The sequence below is a fragment of the Protopterus annectens genome, chromosome 10.part0, assembly GCF_019279795.1.
Source record: "Protopterus annectens isolate FY-2018-M chromosome 10.part0, PAN1.0, whole genome shotgun sequence".
In the NCBI taxonomy this organism is placed as follows: Eukaryota; Metazoa; Chordata; order Ceratodontiformes; family Protopteridae; genus Protopterus; species Protopterus annectens.
This window is the reverse complement of record NC_056744.1, coordinates 964,636,642-964,657,028: the sequence shown is the minus strand read 5'-3', so window position 1 is coordinate 964,657,028 and position 20,387 is coordinate 964,636,642. Positions and strand designations below refer to the sequence as shown.

The 20,387-nt window shown below is 41.1% G+C and overlaps 1 protein-coding gene across 1 annotated transcript in view; it reads right to left on the bottom strand.

Moving 5' to 3' along the window:
• LOC122813421 (neurogenic locus notch homolog protein 2-like) overlaps positions 1–20,387 on the bottom strand; it is a 1,182,542-nt gene that overhangs the window by 198,611 nt on the left and 963,544 nt on the right. The window contains exon 23 of the mRNA XM_044085736.1: positions 14,393–14,650. Within this exon, the coding sequence (XP_043941671.1) occupies positions 14,393–14,650 (258 nt within the window). The remainder of the gene's footprint in view (positions 1–14,392; positions 14,651–20,387) is intronic.

Sequence of the window (20,387 nt, the reverse complement as noted above, 5' to 3'; positions counted from 1 at the left end):
TTTGACTTACAAAGCCATGTCTGACCCAGCTCTGTTAGAAATGCTACATCTAAAGAAATCCCAAGCCACCACCCCACACCACATGCTCCAGAGACCTCAACCTCATTACCACAATCAACAGAACATGCTGGAGGGACAGGTTAATAACCCAGACTCTGCCCATGCTATGCAATAGACTTCCCATACATGTCAAGCAGAGCACCTCAATGTCCCTCTTCAAGAGAAATCTTGATGAGTGGCTCTACTCGACAGAGGCACTAGGAACTAAGATTGGGTGGCACGATGCCAAGGTAATCCTATGGGCTTTGCTTGTAAAGGCTCCAGGGCCATTAGCCTAGTACACACCTATGAATGAACTTCAGTGTTTTGGAACATTCTGAGACAGTTTCAGATTATTTCAAGATATAAGATAAATGAATATAAAACAAAAGCCACAGCAGTAAACTATCTACATAAACATGAATTGCTTGAGCAATACCTGCAATTAATGGGACATGACAAGATGAAGTATTTATATGTGTGGATCAAAAGGGGTGGGAGGATGACATAATGGTTAAGGTGTTTACCTTAAAGACACAAGGTGCAGGGTTTGATTCTCACGTGGGGTAAATGGCTAAGCTTCAAATGGCCCAAAAGGGCAGTTAGCCTAGTACTAATCTATGAACCTATGAAATGGCATTTAAGGAAATGTGGGAAGAGACTAAACCAAAGACAATATAAACAATGAGAAACTGGAAGCTCTTGACTGTGGATTTAGACAGTAAGAGACAAGCAGTGACAACATTTCTTTTTCCTTCGGTTTGTTTTATATACAGATCAGGTGTATTTTTATTAACCACAGAAAAAGTTGTAGACTATAATAACTGAAGAGTTGAAACAGTTTATTTAGGTGATGCAGAATTACCTGCTTTGAAGGCATACTTTTGAGCTAAACAGCTGTGGTTCATAAAGGTAATACAAAAGTACAGTTGTGTACACTTAACATAAATGTAGATGTTCAAATGTATTCACTGTTGCTGTCATCACACTTGGGTTATCTGCCTGCAGGTAGCCCTCAGTCAGCCCGAATACCAGAGTATTGGGATTTCTGCGTCTGATGCTGTCGCCGCTTCCATGACATCAGGTTGTCAGGGGTATAAAACATGCAGCCAACGCCATTGCATCAGTTTTTCTTGTCCTAGATGTCAGGAGCCCCCAAAATAGGAAGCTATTAAATGGTGTAGAACACCTCCAGTAAAAAGTAAATACCCCTGCCATAAAAGATGACCATAAAGAGGATAGGAAAAAATGATAGAGAATGCCAAGGGGCTGGAGAGAGGGAAGCCAGGACTGCAAAAGTGAATACACTCAAACATCTACATTTATGGGAAGTGTACACAACTGTACTATGTTCTTTGTGTTTCACTGCTGCAGTCATCACACATGGGTTGATTCCCAAAGCTGAGGAAGGGTACAGGCAGTCAAGAAGTGTTGGGGCTGGCTAGCAGGCCTTGTAAGACTGCTGTAGCAAATCCAGCTCTGAGTTTAGAAAAAATAGGCAAGTGGTAATACTTGGTGAAGGTGTGTAAAGAACTCCAGGTTGCAGCTTCCAGGATGTCCCTGGTAGGGACCCCCCTGAGAAATGCTGTAGAGGTTGAAGTAGCTCGAGTGGAAAGAGTTCTGATCCCCAGAGGGGTAGGTTTTCCATGGTGCTTGTAGCAGAAATGGACACAGTGTGCTATCCATTTGGAAATGGTTTGCTTCAAAATGGCCTTGCCCTCTGCCCCTGTAGCAAAGCTGACTAGTAGCTGGTCAGGTTTTCTGAAAGGCTTAGTCCTGTCAAATTAGAACTTGAGCTGTCTGTGCACGTCTAAGGAGTGCAGGATCCTTTCCCCTCTATTCTAAGGATTAGGGAAAAAGGTTGGCAAATGGATGGATTGGTTTAAAGCCACACTGGATACCACCTTGGGCATAAAGAAAGGGTTAGTCATGAGGGAAACCCTTTCAGCATAGAAAATAATGAAGGGCTCCAGCGCCATTAGTAACTGTAACTCAGACACTCCTTTTGCTGAAGTAATAGCTAGAAGTAAGGCTGCTTTCCAAGAGAGGAATTTTAACTCTGCTGAAGCAGCAGGTTCAAAAGGGAGAAGTGTGAGCTTTTCCAGTGCAAAGTTAAGGTCCCAGGCTGGGGTGGGAGCTCTACTAGGGGGCCTTAAATTGTTTGCTCCTCTCAGGAACTGCTTGATGAGAGGGTGAGAAAAGAGAGGAAGCTCAGTATTATAATGAACTGAGATGGCAGAGGCATGAATCTTAATGGACGAGAAGGATAGGCCTCTGTGGAGCAGCTCTGCTAGGTAATCAAGGATTTGAGGTACGTTGGACACAGCTGTGTCCTTTCCTTGAGACTGACTCCAAGAACAATATCTTTTCCACTTTTCAGCATAGGATTTCATAGTACTTGGCCTTCTGGCCTCAAGGATGATGTCCAGCACCTGTTTGGTGAGGGATGCTGGTGGTGTTATTCATGGGATAAGCCAAGCTCCAAGGTTTAGGGTTTGCAGCTGTGGATGCAAAATCTGTCCCTCCTGCTGAGACAGCAGGGAAGGTGTTTGATGTAGATGCCAGGGTAGCATTGCTGTCAGACTGTGTAAGAGTGGGTACCAGTGCTGGCGTGGCTAGTATGGTGGAATAAGGATTGCCCTTGCTCTGTCCTGTTTGATCTTGAGTAGTACTTTTGAGAGGAAGGGCAGAGGAGGAAAGGCATAAATTGAGAGGTTTTCCTATGTAAAGGATAGAGCATCCATCTTCCAGGCTCTGCTGTGAGGGTTCTTGGTGTAAAAATTGCTCAAATGGTGGTTTTGGGGGGAGGCAAAAAGGTCCACCTCCGGAGTTCCCCACTTCTGGGTTAGAAGTTTGAATGAGTTGGGTTTCAGTTTCCACTCATGAGGGTCCAGTTGATTTCTGCTTAAGTCATCTGCCAGTGAATTTTGCTTGCCTGACAGGAATTGAGCTTGTAGGTGCACTTGGATGCTCAAGGCTGTGTTCCACAGACCCTTGGCTAACCTGCAGAGTGGGTAAGAATGAGTCCTGCCCTGCTTGTTTATGTACCACATAACTGTGGTGTTGTCTGTCTTTATCAGGAGCTGTCCTGGAAGGATAAGGTATTTGAAGACTGTCAGAGCATTCTGTACAGCTAGCATCTCTTTTTGATTGATATGCAGGGGAAATTGTTCTGGGCTCCATTTACCTTGAATGCATTTGCCTACCATGTGAGCCCCCCATGCACAGTCTGATGCATCTGTTGTCAGGGTTTGGGCGGCGAGGGGGTTGAGTGAAAGGAAATCCCTTGTTGTTGTTGCATGCTTTTGCCCACCAAAGGAACTCTGCCCTTAGACAATGTATGATACAAATCACTGTTTCCAAGTCCTGAGAATGTTGACACCAGAGACTTTTTAAGTACCACTGAAGTTTCCTCATATGCAGTCTTGCATATGGAATTAACAGAATGCATGAGGCCATGAACCCTAGGCCTTGCAGTATTTTCCTTGCAGATAGCTGGGTTTTGTTGGCCATTAGTTTGAAGTAGTTTGTCAGATTGACCTGCTTTTCTGAAGTGAGGAATGCCATCTGGGAAGTTGAGTTCAAGCTTACTCCAAGGAATACAATTTGTTGGCTGGGCACCAGTTGTGATTTATTTTCGTTGATGGTGTATCCCAGTGAAGTTAGAAGTCTTTTTACAAAGATTCAGGTGTTGAAGTAGCAATTTCTGACTATCCACCTGAATCAGGCAATTGTCCAAGTATGGGTAATTTGAATATTTCTCTGCCTGCAGTATGCAATGGCTGGAGCCAGGCATTTTGTAAATACTCTGGGCACAGTAGATAAGCCAAAGGGAAGTGCAGAGAACTGATAGTGCATACAGCCTGCCCTGAAACATAGATATTTCCTGCAAGACTCCCTTATGGGGATGTGTAGATAAGCTTCTTTTAAGTCTAGGGTGACTAACAAGGCATCCTTGGCTAGCATAGGAAGAAGCTGTTGCAGTGTAAGCATTTTGAATTTTGGGACCATCAGAAAGGTGTTGAGAATTGATAGATCCAGGATAGGCTGCCAAGAGCTCTCTTTTCTGGGCACCAGGAACAGTCTGGAGTAGAAACCCTGTCCCCTTTGTTCAACTGAAACAGGCTGAATAGCCCTGATATGGAGAAGGGAAAGTACTTGCTTTTGAGCCTCTGCCCACTGGTTTGGAGGAAGATCTGGCAACCCGCTTGGTATTGGCAGTGAGTGGAAGTAGAATTTGTATCCCTGGGATACAATATTTAGAACCCATCGTTCCTGAGTAATGGACATCCAGATTTTTTGCATGAAGGGTGAGTTTTTATCCTAGGGGCGCAAGTACTTGGGCATGGCTGGGAAGGATAAATGGAAAGTCATTGTGAAGTTTTTCCATAAGGGGGTGGCTTACCACTCCCTGGTTTTGAGGTGGAAACACTCCATTGTTTAGATCTCTGCATACCCATTGGTGGTCTGTTTCCCCTGGGTTTGGACTGAGAAGGTCTGAGAGAGACTGGAAAGGACCAGTTTTTTGAAGGCCAATGCCTACTGAATCTAGGTGGCTGCACCTGTAAGAAATCTTTGACTGTTTGCATAGATTTTTAAGAACTTCTTCTGATTTTGTGCCAAACAAACGCTCCTGATTTAATGGAGCATCTAGTAATTTTGCTTTGACATGGTCAGGCAAGACTTGTTCTTTTAGCCAAGCATGCCTTCTCAATACAGACCCAGTGACAGCAGCCCTGCAAGATGCTTCTAAGGCATCAAACCCACATTGCAAAGTATGTTTACTAACTTGGTTTGCAGAATGCATTAACTCTTGTAAATCTTTACTTTCTGCACAATCTGGAAGCAACACCATGTTTTGTTTAATTAGTTCCATAATATGTTGCTGGTACTTCAACATATGAAACTGGCAATTCACAGCCCTGATGGCAAGAGTTGCAGAGGTATATACCTTCTTACCCCAGCTGTCTAAAGCTCTAGAATCCCTGTCTGAAGGGGTAGGGTTTTCGGCTGTAGTAGCCTTAATGCCTTTAGGTCCCTGGGAAATGGTCTCTGGATCCGCAGTTGGATTCTTAAAGAGAAATTTATGAGAATCAGGTACTCTGTAGTACCGGTCAGGTTTTCTAGGAGCTGGTGGTAAGGTGTCAGGAATAAGACTGGACTCCAAGAAGACATCACCTACAATATCCAGGACAGGGGGTATAGCTATAGGCCTGTGAGGCAAATCTAAAAATTCCGAGTCTCTTTTTGGACTGAGGATAGTCCTGGCATTCCCAGCGGAAATGCTTTCTTAAGGTACGCAATGTTTTACCAAAAGAGAAATCCTCTGGAAGGGAGGCAGAGGGAATGGATTCCTCTGCATCTGAATCCTCATAGGTAGATAAGGGTATGTGTCCTGGTAATCAGAAGGGTCAGAGTCATCAGAGTCCTGGTCTGTAGAATCAGAAAGAAATTCAGTTCCTTGTCTTTTGGCAGGGGAAGGCTGGTTTCCCCTAATTAAAGTAATAAGGTCTTCAGCCATTCTAAGCAGTTGTTTTTGTGGCATGGGAGGATAAGCATGCGCTTTGGACGTCAGTTTTCTAGGCATAGTGCGAACTCTGGGCCTGAGAAACACGGTAGTTTTAGTAGGTAATTAAGCTGTCGGCTTAATATGAATATTGGTAGGTCAGAATACACCCTCAGAAGCTGGTGCCTGTACAGCAGCTCAAGACTCATCCAAGGTAGAGACATCCGCAGGTTCCATAGTTGAAGAAGCATCCCGCGGCATACCAGACTCCGAATGGGTCTCAGCAGAGGCCTGCGAATCTGTAGAAGCGGGCATCAGGGGCTGCAAAGGAGCCTCACTGAGTACCGGCGGATTGGCGACAAGCTTAACAGAAGCGTCGGCAGCAGTTTTTGGCTATGCGGTCTGTCTCTGTCTTTGTGCTTTTTCAGAAGATCGGTAGTCAGATGGCTTACCAAAGCCATTTCGGAATACAGAAAATGACAGCGAAAGAATGTAGCTACAAAAATAGCTCGACAATGAATGGTTCAGGCATTAAACAAGGCACAAAACAAACAGCTAGGGACGTCGAGGTCTGGGCCTAAACAGGTGATGCAGTAAGAATGAAAATCTCTGTGAGGTATTTGCTTTCCACAGGCAAGACAATTGTTAATTTTTTCTGACATTGGTTAGAGCAAGAAAAAATAATCCCCAACGGGATACTTAGCTTTAGAAGACTTCAGGTCTGAAACTCAAAAAATGAAAATTTCAGGTTAGCGGCCGACCGGCACTTGAAAATTGCTTCTGCTTCGGGCTCCTTCTCGGAAAGAAAGACTGACGTAATGGAGTCGGCAGCATGTTTTATACCCCTGATGACCTGACGTCATGGAAGAGGTGACAGCATCCAAAGCAAAAATCCCAAGACTCTGGTATTCGGGCCGACTGAGGGCTACCTGCAGGCAGATAATGCAAGTGTGATGACTGCAACAGTGAAACACGAAGAACATCAGAAGGTTACAAATCACAGTGGAAGACATGATGATGAAATGGGAGGAAGTTTAAGAAATAAGAAGAGAGTAACTTTGGATGCAAGTCCTTAAGTAGAAAGAACAGCCATAGAGAATATAAAATTCATACAGTAGCAGAAAGAAGAACAGAGTCAAAATAGGACTGGAGAGAGGAGATTTTAATAATAAAAACTGTAAGTAGGGAAAGGGAAAATAGCAAAAGGGTCTGGAATTTCCTGGAGAAAATCAACAAAGAAACCAAGGTATTGGCAGTAAATAATTAGTGAGGAGAAGGAAATAGAGTGGGATGCGGCCAAGAAGTTTGTACTGTAGGATACAGACTACTTCCCAACCAGGAACTGATAAGAGAAGAAGATAGGGAACTGATAAATGGACGGCGCAGTGGTAGCATTGTCACCTCACAGCAAGAGGTTCTCCAGTTCGATTCTCGGCTGGAGTGCCTTCTGTGTGGAGTCTGCATGTCTTCCCTGCTTTTGTGTGTGTTTTCTCTGGGTATTCTGGTTTTCTCCCATGTTACAAAGATAAATATCTGGAGCATTTCTCCCCGGGCCTTTGCTGAAAATTGGCCTCGTTCCAAGTTGGACTTTCCCAGTAAACAAATGTTAAATAAAAAATAAATAAAAATAAATGAAAGATTATAGTCTAGAACATAAAATCCTCATAAAAACGGATAATCAGGGCATATAAAATGCTGCATGACAATTATAAGAGATAATTGGTGGAAGTTTGAAAAGACTGGGAAGAATGAATGGAAAGGCAATATACAAAACAACAATGGAAGGACATCTGTATGTCTTTCAAGTCTACAAAGTCCAGAAGGTTTAGGATCTGTGCTTGAAAGTGTTTGCATTAATATTTTATACCTCAAACAGACTTCAGAGAATTCTTCCTCAGTAGAGAGCAAATGTTGGAGGTGTGATGGGACAAAAAGAGGTACCTGGGAAGATGTTTTCATTATTATAATGAGTTGGCAGATTTTAAAATTCCTTACAGAGTACTTTTCCAGAAATGTTAGGGGAACAAATGGTTGTAACTATGGAAAAAAGAAGTTATGTACCTACCATAATGTTCCATCTGTGTTGCTGATCTTCATTTTTCCTTGACCTGTGGATTCAGTTCCAAAATCAGAGCAGAATTGGCCATACTACAGCCTGTGAGGTCCAAAAACTCTTGAACTTTTTTCCTACCCAGAATGTTCCTCTCTATTTTACAATAAACAAAGTCACACCAAACAATTTATTTGATAAAGCTTTCAGGTCTACACCCTTCATCAGTATAATTTTACAACAGTAATAACACATTTAAATAGGAGAATCAATTAAACATATGCTTCAGCCCAACCCACCTAATCAACAAACTAAAATTATTTAAAAGAGCAACACCATAAACACAGTATTATACACACTATAAACTTAACATCGCTTAAATATATCTTAAAATCTATACATAAAATGTTTTACAATACTTTAAAAGATTTAATTTAAGCTAATTGTACATCTATATCTATTTTACCTCAGATCGAGTTTTCTAATTTACAGGCAGAAAAATACAGATATAAAATGATATATATGTATCTCTATATATCCTGAGAAAATTTTTTGTGGAGACTATATCTGGCAAAAATTGTAACTAGGAAAGCAGTTCGATCCACAAAGAGCTATAAAAGGATGGGAGATGAAGGGAGTCAAGGATAAATGAAGATCAATAGCACAGATGAAAAATTATGGTAAGTACATAACTTCTTTATCTGATGTTGTCAATCTTTACTTACTCCTTGACCTGTGGGACAGAGTCCACAGCAACTTTTAACGTTCGATGGACTCATGGAAGAATATTGCATAGCACCACAGAAGCAAAGGAAGCCCTTCCTCTAGAGGTCAGATCCAACTTGCAATAAGTAATAAAGGTATGTGGGGTAGCCCAGGTCACTGCTGCACAAATGTCATCAAAGAAAGCCCTGGAGTGAAAACTGTTGAAGTGGCTATTGCTCTGGAAGAGTGTGCCTTAACAGGTCTAGGTAATTTAACATTGTTCTTTGTGTATATAAAGGAAATGCAATCTTTCAACCATTTAGAAAGGGTAACTTTAGATACCGGTTTACTTAACCCAGCACTAGAAAAGGCAATGAACAATTGATCGGAATTTCTGATGAGTGTTTGTTCTATGCAGCTAGAAATGCAATTGCCTGTGGACATTTAATAAATGAAGGTAGTATTCACCTTTATTTGAAAATCTTGGAAAAAAGACTGGTGCATTTATAGTACAAATAATATTTGTTTCCGAAACAATCTTTGGTAAAAAGAGGGACTGGTCCATGGAGAAACCCTATCTGGGTGAAAAATCAGATATGGTGGTTTACATGACGGTGCCACATCTCTGAAATTCTTCTAGCGAAGTAAGAGCTATTAGTAATGCTGTTTTCCAGGATAAGTATTTTAGCTTGCAGGTGGCTGCAGGCTCAAAAGGGGGCTATATTAAAGTCTAAACAACTAAACTGAGATCCCATGGGTGATATGGTTCCTTATAAGGAGGCTTCAGCATCAAAATCTCTTTCAAGAATGCCTTGCAAAGTTTATGAGACATTAATGGTGCATCCCGAGATCCGTTATGAAAATTTATAATAGCCGCTAGCTGAATTCGGAGAGTCGAGGCAGAAGCTCCTCTTTTAAAAAATGAAGTCAAATGAAAAAAATGATTTTTAAAAAATGAAGTCAAAAACTCTAGTATCTTTGGGATAGGGGCTGAGAAAGGGTCTATGTTATTATCATTAGTTCAGCATGACATTTTTTCCATTTGCTACAAAAGAGTTTTCTAGTGGAAGGTTTATAAGAAGCCAAAATAATCATGTGGACTGGGGAAGATATAACATTACATTTAACAATCAATGGAAATGGAGAAGACATGCTGTGAGCTTTAGGTTCAGAAGGTTAAGATGAATTAGTCCCTCTGGATGGGATAGGAGATCTGGAGCTGGGTACAGAGTCCATACTTGCTCAATCAGATGAGGCCAGAATGGGGCAATGTTTTCTTTAGAAACTGAAGAATTAACAGTATTGGGGGAAAGGTGTAGAAAAGTTCCTAGGGCCAATAGTGAAGGACAGCATCTCTCTGGGACTCCCTGGAGGGGGGAATCAGGGCAAAGTAACTACTGCACTTGTTGTTTAGGGGAGAGGCAAAGAGGTCGCAACAAGGTTGGCCCCAGTGGCGAAAAATCATTTTGCCACTTCTGGATTGAGAAACCACTCATGAGGTGTGAAAATACACCTGCTCAGCTTGTCTGCTATCACACTGGAAGTCCCCGGAATATGCGCTGCTACTAGAAAAATGGTTGGAAGAGATCAGCCACTATCAAACTCTGAGTGCTTCTCAACAAATGGTGTAAGCCTTGGTTCCTCCCTGTTTGTTAATATACCAGACTACTGATATGTTGTCCATCTGTATTGCAATCATCCCTGGAGGGAGAACAGTTTGAAATTCCTGCAATGCTAACAGCACTGCCCTCATTCCTAGAAAACTGACATGCAGGCTGGCCTCTATTTGTGACCAAGTGCCTTAGACTGTCTTGCCCGGAGAATACCCCCTCCATCTGGGAAGTGTCTGTGGCCACTATGGCCTGGGGCTGAGGGGGTTACAAAAGGTCTTCCCATAAGAATCTTTTCAGAGTGAATCCACCAGAGATCTTTTTTGTAATGGTTGGTTACCAAAATATGATGTGACATTGGCCGATGAAGAGACCATTGGGATGCTAGAAGCCATTGAAGAATCTTCATGTGGGATCTTGCTAGAGGTACTAAGGTAATGGTTGCTGACAAAGAACCTACAGCCTGCAGACCAGATGTACAGGTACTGATTTGCTGTTGATTATCTTTCTGACTTGAAGTTTGATCTTTTGTAAACGGGGAAATGGAAGTGAAGCTATGCAAGTGGTTGTATTCAAATTTGCTCCATGAATTCTAACTCATAGTTTATTCTGATCCCCAGATGAGCACAAGTTTGTATAACATAGTCTCTTGACTTTTCTAAGAGATACCTGGTGGGAGCGGTGATGAGCCAGTCATCTAAATAAGGAAACACTCTGCGTCCTGGTAGTCCCAAGTGAGACGCCACCACGCATTTGGTGAACACCCTGGGGGCTGTGGTGAGGCCAAAGGGCAGGGCTCTGAACTGGTAGTGACTGGCTCCTAGCCGGAAGGGGAGGAATATCCTGGAGCGCTTGTCCATCTTGATGTGGTAATATACATCCTGAAGATCTATTAAGCACATCCAATCATCCGTCCCTAAAAAGGGGAGGATGGACTGAACCGTGACCAGCAAGAATTTTGTTTGTCGAATGAATATGTTCAAAACACTGAGATCCAAAATTGGTCTCCAGTCCCGTCTTTTCTGGCACTAAAAAGAATCTGGAGTAAATTCCGGAAAGAATCTATCTGGTCTAGGGGGACCTGTTGGATGACTTTTTCTAGCAGTGTTTTGATTTCTAGAACTGATGGTTCCCTCTGACTGGGTGGAACATCAGGGATCCTTTTGAATTTCTTAGGATGGGAGTGAAAGGGAATGGTGTATCCTCTGGTGATTATCCTTTGCACCCAAACATCTGTAGTTGTTTGTAGCCAGGTGTGTTTGTGCAAGGATAATCTTCCCCTGACTGCTTCCAGAGGCAAGCAACTCCTTTCAGGAGCACTGGTAGAGACTGGCCGAGAAAGAATTTCCGGAACCTTGATTTTGCGGGCCACCTCTGCTGCATGGATGGCATCTTCCTTTAAAAGTCCCCCCTCTGCCCCTGGGGGAGCAACCACATGTGTCCTGGAAAGGCCCTTTGGACTTTTGGAACCACATTTTTCCACTCCAGAGAGAAGTGGCACCAAGGAGTACAGAAATGTACACCCACTGCAGAAAGGGTCTTCCCATCTTTCTCACACCTGGACAAGGTCTCTCAAACTTCTGGGCCAAAAAGAGAAGATCATTTAAAGAACATTGATGAATGAAGACTTGAATGGCTCCGCAAATTCGCATAAGTGCATCCAGGTGCGTCTCCTTACAGCTACGCCAGAACCCGCTGCTCTAGTTGTCCCTTCGGCTGCATGTGTTATGAGCCTCATGGATGGGTGGCCAACTGAGAAGCAAACTTATCCTGGACTTCTTCAGATACGGCTCCTATAAGGGTATCAGATAACTCCTTAATCAGATCCCTTTGGAGTCTGTTGAAATGTGTCATAAAATTCAAGGACCGCAGAGCAAAGGTTGATGAAGTGCAAACCCGCTTCCCAAACCTATTCATTGCCTGAGACTCTCGATTAAGGGGATGGATGGTAGAACTCTCTTCAGACAGTTCTTTCTTTGTGGCTGGTGCAAGCCCTTAGCCCAAAATTGGAAGTCTTCAGGAGCATTAAGAATTTTATCTGGCCTCTTACGGATTGACTCTAGAGTCAGGAGTTTTCCAAGCCCGTTGCATGATGAGTTTGATGAGACTGCCAGCGGGAGGAGTTACCCAAGAATCAGATGGGTGAGAGTACACTGGCTCCTCTGGGGAAGGGTGTTGGGACATCCAGCCAGCCCTCTGTTTAAGGATTTCACGAATGTCTCCAAAGGAGACATCTTCAGGGGGTGACCGAGGGGAGCCTTCCCCTTCATCATAGTCAGTGCCTTCGGTGACGGATTCTTCTGGGGAATCCAAGTGCTTTTTCTTGCACTTTCGCTTATGAGGAACTTCTTCAGTGGGGAAGTCTGAAGGCGTATCAGAAGAGGATACCACCCGAACAGGTGTGTCCTGCAAATTTGGCCCTCCCTGTCCCAATGCAGAGACTGGTTGAGAATCAGACCAAGAAGAAGGGTCAGGAATTAACTCTGATGGGATAGCAGATGACTGGGTGCCCACCAAGGTCAAGGCACTCTCCACTGGCTGAAAGGCAGGTCCCCCTGAAGAGGGAATGGAGCTCAGAACCAAGAAAGACTGCCTTAGAACCGTGGTCACTCCTCGCTCTGAGGAGACTGTCCCCGACGCTGAAGCCAGAGTGGAGCTCACATGAGCCGAGGCCCAGAGTTGCAGGGATGGCTCAGAAAAAAAGGAAGTCAACACCTGCTCCTCAGAACCAGCTACGAAGCTCCCACCCTGGGAGCTCTCAGGTTCCAAAATGACCAAAGAACTCAATGTAGTAGTTGGCCCCAGAGAAAAAGATCTGGGCATTGCTGAACCACTCGGTCGTAGAGGGATCAAAGCTGGAGTCTCCAAAGACACAGAAGGGGTCAGAAGAGGAACAGCAGGTGGAGTTATGGAGAAAATGGTTCCAGAACTGGAGGTAATCAGAACACAGGGCAGAGAAGTCAAACCTCTCGCCGCCAGTAGTTGATCCACCAGCCTCAGCACATCCGATTTCAAGAGGCTGTTGGAGTGAACCGATTGGGTGGATGGAGATTTAGGTCTCTCTAGAAAGGGGCTAGGCAATTGTCCCACAAAGGGATCAACAGACAGGGAATATGCCATTCTTGGTACAGCCAAATGAGGTTTGTCAAGTAGTATTGTGGGAACCATAGGAGTCGATGCCAGAATAAATGCGGGAACTGAAGTTGTCTGTTCCAATGTTTTGTCTGGAGTTTTAGTTGTCTGCACAGGTGCCGAAGATGCTTGAGGTTTTGGAGCCAATATGTCCAAATTCCATAGTTTTATGCGGAACCAACATTTGTGATTTCTAAGTCACCGGTGCCGATGAGATGTCGGCGCCAAGTGACTTCTCTTTATATGTCTTTCAACTTTGGATGAAGAAGAGAAAGAAGATGAAAGGTCTGTTTTACATTTAGAATCAGATAAGGCCTCCTCAAAAGAAGATTTTAGAAATCATGGCATACTGAACAGTCTGGCTGTAGAACTAAACAATAAACACAAAGAGAATGGCCATCAGAGTTAGGCATTTTTTTTGTTACACTTGTGGCATTTTTTAAAGCCCGATGTGCCTTTTCTTTTATCAGCCATAACTATTAACAAGAGCAAGCACACACACACACACACACACACACACACACACACACACACACACACACACACACACACACACACACACACAAGCAAGTGAAAACTAGAAAGTCAGTTATAAAGGTTTTGCAGTTAGAATGCTACCAGCAATGGTAGGCCCAGAATACCCAAAGGTACAAAACAAAAAATGCAGAAAGGGTAGAGTCAGAGAGGAAGTTTATCAAACAGTGTTACCAGCAATGATAGACAGAGAATACCAGTGGTATAAAAGCAGAAAAAAAAACTATTTGAAAGGAGAAAAGAGAAGAAAGTCTACCAAGGAGCAAAAAGGGAAAAATAAGTAGTAGAGAGTTAACAAGACAATACAGAAAGATTAAATAAGTACATAAAACTATTACTAAAATATAATCAGAGAGAAAAATTAAAGTTTAAGTATACTTAGCTCAAGAGGTTTGGCGACACATCTGACACTGGAAGCGGCAAATGAGATCTGAGGTAAAATGGAGAGAAGCGTTCTGGGTAGGGAAACAGCTTGAGAGTTTTAGGTTCCCTCGCACTGTAGTGCGGCCTAGTCAGTTCCGATTTTAGAAATGAACCCACAGATCAAGGAGTAAATGAAGAATGACAACATCAGATTGATTTTGTTGAGCTGGGATATAACATCTGATGTTCCCTGCATGATAAGGCCTTACGAAATTTTAATGCTACTACATGACAAACAGCCATTGCTAGAAAATGGAAATCAACATCTAAGCCAATGGCAATTGATTTATTGAATACTGTAAAAGAGAAAAAATAGCAGCAGATGGAATTTTTAAAAAAGGTTTACTCTATATTATGTGCCACTCTAAACACCAATATTTCTAGCATCATTACCTGTAAAACCTGGCTTGCATTCACATCTGTAGTCATTGACCAACTGGACACAGCTGTGGCTTCCTATGGTATTGCAGGGATTGGAAAGACATTCATTAATGTCTCCCTCGCATCGCTCCCCTGCAAAGCCTGGGGGACAGATGCAATTGAAACCACCAATTCTGTCAATGCACTGTCCTCCATTGAGACACTTTGGCTCCCAAGTATAAGAATTAAGCTCTGAAATGCAGTCATCTATGTTTTCTTGACATAAAGCACCTAAAAATAAAGCAACATAAATTAAAAAATATTTTTATTTTTCCCTAGCATTTGTCAACTATCAGGAATAAAAAAAAATTAAAAGGAAAACAGACATACACAATTTAATAACTTTAAAGGTCGAAAGTACAACTGTGTAAATCTTACCATAACAGTAAATGTCCTTCTCTTCACTGCTGCATTCTTCTTTACACAAGGGATCACCTGACAAGGATAGCCCAACATCCAGCCATAATACCAAAGCTTTTAGGTCTAACGGGGTCCATATGTCACACATATGTTCTCCACGTATGGCGTAGCACATAAAAGTGACACACAGATGCAAACACTCAGAACTGAAATGCCCCAGGAGGAACAAAATACACTCAGTGAAAAAAAAAGATCATGTACATCCAGACAGAAAAATGTGTCCGAAGGAAAAAGAATAAGGACCCTCCCAGCCAGGAGGGCAAATGAAATACAGGGCAAGAGCTACAACAGAAGGGATGGAGGGAGGGATCAAATACTGCAACACTGGAGAGAAGGACATCTACTGTTATGGTGGAATTTTACACAACTGTACTATGTCCTTCCATATCACTGATGTAGTATTCTTTACAGAAAGAAGTGTACAAGAGTTAAGAAATCTGGGAGGAGGAAAGCAAAGAAGAGCCCTCTATAAACACATGCAGGATAGTCCTGGCAAAACTTGCCCAGGGCCTGGAAATAATATCCAACTTGTAATGTTTAGTAGAAATATGAACAAAGGACCAAGTGCCAGCGTCAAGGATGAAATTAGTATCCAAACCCTTGAAAACGTACCAGAGGAGGTAACCGCCATAGTAGACTGTGTCTTTACAGACAAAGAAAGACATTTGCCGTGAAAACAATAACAAAAGGAAATTGCTTTAATTCCAGAAGAAAATGGTTTGCTTAGAAACAGCCACACCAAAAGTCCTAAGATGAAAAGAAACAGAAAGCTGCTCAGACTTCCAAATGACTTTAGTTTTATCCAAATAATATCTGAGATGTCTATGCAAATCAAAGATGGGAAGAACCTTATCACTGGCAGATTGTGGAGAAGGAAAAAAGGAAGAAAGATGAATCGACTTATTAATGGACAACTTATTGATCACCTTTTTTTTTTTTTTTTTTAAACATGAAATATCTTTATTAAATTAACATGATTGACACAGGCAATCATACATTTATATAAATGAAAACAAACTATATTGACACAATTTTAGTTGCAAACATTATATATCACAAACCATACTGATATCATTTTAGTTGCAAACATTACGCAGCACTTATAATCTATCCAGCCATTGTCAGTCAGATATTACATAGACCATTCAAATCCTGCCTGCTTTTAAACCTCATTCCTCCACTGTATGGACTGTTCCCACAATTCCTTTTTTTCCATGTAATTTGCTCCTACCCTTTTCTAAAGATCCCATTCCAGTTGTTTTTATCTCTGCTACTATAGTCACTACTTCTAGTACAGTTGATTCAGATTTTGATTTCCATTTTTAGTAGTTGCTTTTTTGGCGGCCACCATAATTAGAACTCAGCAACGCCTTACTATGTCTAGGCAAATCCGACTCTGTATCATAGCTCAAAAAACGCTTTATAATCATGGTTTAGGACTGAAATGGGTCTGTATGAAGCTGGATCTGATAGCTGTTTACCCTCTTTAGGTATTACAGCCATCACTGCTTTCTTCCAGGATATTAGTGCTTCTCCTCGTAAAATACTGTTAAACAAAACCTTCCAGATCTTTCATATTTTCCCTCCGAGCTTCCAACTTCCACAAGAATACCATCTATTCCTGGGGACTATCCTGTGGAATGGTTTTACATCACCATTTTTATCTCATCTTCTCATATCCTGTTAGTAATTGAGCCTCATCTTTCAATAACCTTGGCATAGTTAATTCTTCCATAAATATTTCCATTTGTACCTTTTGTTGATTTCCATTTTTCTCTGCTTTATACAGACTTTCATAAAATTTCTGAAACACTTCTAGTACTTCTACAGGATCTCTTGTTATCTTCCTTGCTACAGGCTCCCTAAGCTTGTGACAACCCTTTCTACTTTCTGTTGCCTGAATCATTGTGCTAAAAGTTTTTGTGCTCTGGAGTTCTTATCAAAAAACAGTTGCTTAAAAGCAATCTTTCTAAACTCATGCAAATTATCCAGGTAATCCCTTATTTCTGTTTAGCTTTCTGCATCGCCTCTTCTGTGAGATCCCCCATTCTGCAATACTTTAATATTTGTCAGTCCCTGTAAATAATTCTTGTTACTTCTTAACCATATCTCTCTTTCTTTTAGTTCCACTCTATTTTCAAACTCCACTTTAATTTTATTCCACTCCCTAGTTATATTTTCAGAAGAAATTTCTATCTTCTCTAATACCTCCAAAATTGTTTCCACTACCCAGTCCTTAAATTCCTCTTTCTAACAGACAGGTGGGGGTGTGCCAGTGTCTAATTTTTGTTTCATTACCCTGCATTTTTATTTTAGTTATTATTGGCGCTTGATCTGAAATAGTTATTGGATATGTATCAAAACTTTCAATTAAATGCACATGTTCCTTAAGTTCTGTCTAGACTAGTTCAGTTTTCGTATCTTGGGGAATAATATGTAAAGTTACTCCAAACTCACACTACTGAATTCACATCTTCCATGCCAAATAGTTTCATAAATTTCTTCAAAAAGTCTATCCTCTTTTGTTATATTTTCCCTTCCTAGACCCAAGACACGTCTTTACTGCTGTAAATCAAAGTCTAGTCCCTACCTATAAGTAATACTCCCTGCTGAAAGCGATTTCTTATTCCAGAATTTTCTTAAGCTCCATTATAGCAGTTTTAGATGAAATATAAACACACTCCAGTGTAATCTTCTCTTGCCAGTAGATCCCTTTGTACTACAAACCTACTAATATATTTTATCTTCTTCTATTACAAGTACTCCTCTTTTCCTTTCTCCCAGGTATTCCACTGAATAGTTATTATGAAAACCTTTCTTTATCAAATTCACATGTTCAGTTCTTTCCAAATGCGTCTCCTGTAGCATAGCTATTTGCAGTCTACATTCTTTAATACAGTTCACTACTACTCCTTTTTTGTGTATATATATATATATATATATATATATATATATATATATATATATCTGTGAGACCATTAACATTTACAGATACTATAAAAGTGTCATTATTTTAAAAAGTTACTATTCTCACTTTTTATGTGTAACAGCTTTTTTTTTAAGTATCTATTTCCAGCTTTTGTGTGACATGCATAAACTGTCTGGCAGGTTGATCTTTTGTATAGTTGTTTCTTGTAATATCCATTTAAGCACATGTCACATCTTACAAAACTTTCTGTTTTATTGAAAGTCCTCAAACAAAAAAAAACACACACTTCCCAATAAATCCTCAAAACCTATAACTTAATACTAACACACAAAACGTATGTACATCTTCAGATATTGAAGTTTTACCCTCCTAATAGGAACAATTGTCGCAAACTGACAGCCACACTCTCAAGACTTGGGTTAGCCTAAAAGGTAGGTTATTCATGCTAAGATGCATGGTATAGCTTGTGTTTTTACTAAGAGCTGTTTAGTTTTGTCTTACATTTATTGCTTTCCCGGGCTGGGAAAACACTTGAACGCTTTCAGAAAAACTTATCTCCTAGCCATTGAAAGAAAGAAGTATTTTGTTTTAATTGCTCTTCATCAGACTGTTTGCATAGAGACATGAGAACCAGTTACAGAATTGCTTCTACAAGCATTTAATTATTTGCTAGAGGAAAGCTTATTATATTTAATGCTTTTTTCATTTGCTTTCTCCTAAAACGTTACTAGATCAAGCCAAGGGCCTTAATCCAATCATTCCCCTATGCAAGAATGAGGAAAAAGTACATTGATTATTTTCTTGTATCATGTTCTTTTGATCAGACTTTTCTTCTTTTTTTTTTACCTGCAGTACCTACATTTCTTAAAACTGAACAAGGAGAAAAAGAAAAAAAAACAGGGGCACCTGCTTACTTATGCCCATTACACTTGAAAATAACTGAGAAAACTTTACAGCATGCATATTATATCATATATTATAAAAACACAACTGTTAAGAACATATTTTTGTTTTACTTACAGTTACCTCTCTCATCTTCCCCTCTCCTAACTGTTCTTCCAAACATTGATGACATGAAATAGGGCATATGCTTTAGAGTCCCCTACAAGTTTAACAAAGTCAAAAGTCCAATATTTTCAGGTTTTCTTGTTCTGTCATGTTTCACAAATATAATTAATGGTCTGTAATCCCACATTTAGTTTTCAATTTTTGAGTTGCTGGTTTAAGTTCTGCTTATCTCTATCTCCTAAATCCAGTCTCTGCTTCATGTCCAACATACTCTCAGTTCTAGTAGTCCTCTCTTGTGCTTTTTTCAGTCTCTCAAGCATTTTCCATCGAAACACTGAAAAATGTTCACTAGCACAATCTCTCTGTGGTCTTTATCACCAGAAGAACAAGAATCAGAATCCCCTTCTGTTTCACAGCTCCCTTTTTGTTGGATAAACATTTGTATTTCCTCCTTACTATGTTCTGCATCAAGAAATGATTTTTCCCTCCAGTAAAGAATATTCTGAAAATAGCTGGGTGCAGCAGTTTGAAACTCACACCTGCTTCTCCACATTCCCTGATTATTGGAATAAAGTTACTCTTCTTCTGCCTGATATACAGTGAGTAATCATTTTTCACACACACTCTACTGTCTCCACTTTTAGTACTTTGTCCTTCTTCCACAGTTTTGTCAGAATCAACTCCTTCTGCTGGTAGGATTGCATCGTTACTATTAAATGTCTAGGTAGCTTTCTCATGGCCAGGTTTGGAGCACACACACAATGTGCCCTTTCAATTAACAACTCCCACTGTGGAATATCAGTAACATAGTGACCATTTTGAGCATAAAAAAGATTAGTATGAAGAGACTTCCTGTCTTTAGGAAAAACTTAAAAAGAAGCAATTGCCATGACAGCTCAAAGTTCATACATTCTCTTGGCCGAAATAAGAGACAAAAAAAGAAGAAGAAACAGTCTTCCAAGTACAATGTTGTAAGGAAGCTGAAGAAGCATGCTCAAAAAAAATCTGGGTGAATTTTTCAGATGCAAAACTGAGTTCCCAAGAAGAGAGAGTAGATTTTATGAGAGGCCTGATATGAAAGACGCCTTTAAGAAACTGCTTAACTTTAAACCTAGGGGTGAGAGGAGGCTTCAAGGGTAGACAAGCAGAAACTGCTGTCAGGTGACTTTAACTGAAGAACATGCCAAACCAGCATGCAAAAGATCACACAAATAAGAGAGAACCTAGAACCTCCACTGATAGGGGATCCTGACAGCAAGAGAGGCACCAGACAATCTTTTCCATTTGGACAAATATGGTTTTCTGGTAGTGGGTTTCCTGGCCTTCTGCAGAACCTGAAGGACATTCCCAGAAAAGAGATACCTAAAAGGGATCAAAACCCTATCACTCACAATGTCATTTAAAAAAATGGGCAGGTTAGGATGTCTAAGAAACCCCTTGTCTTGTGTGAGAAGAGCCACCTAGTGAGGTAACTTGTGGTTACTGCCTCTGGCCAAGTAAGAAAGAAGAGGGAAACAATGCTGTCTGGCCAAAAGGGAAGTACCAGCAAGATTTTGGGAGAGTCCTACCTAAATTTGTGCAGAAAGTACAGTTTTGTACCTACCATAAATG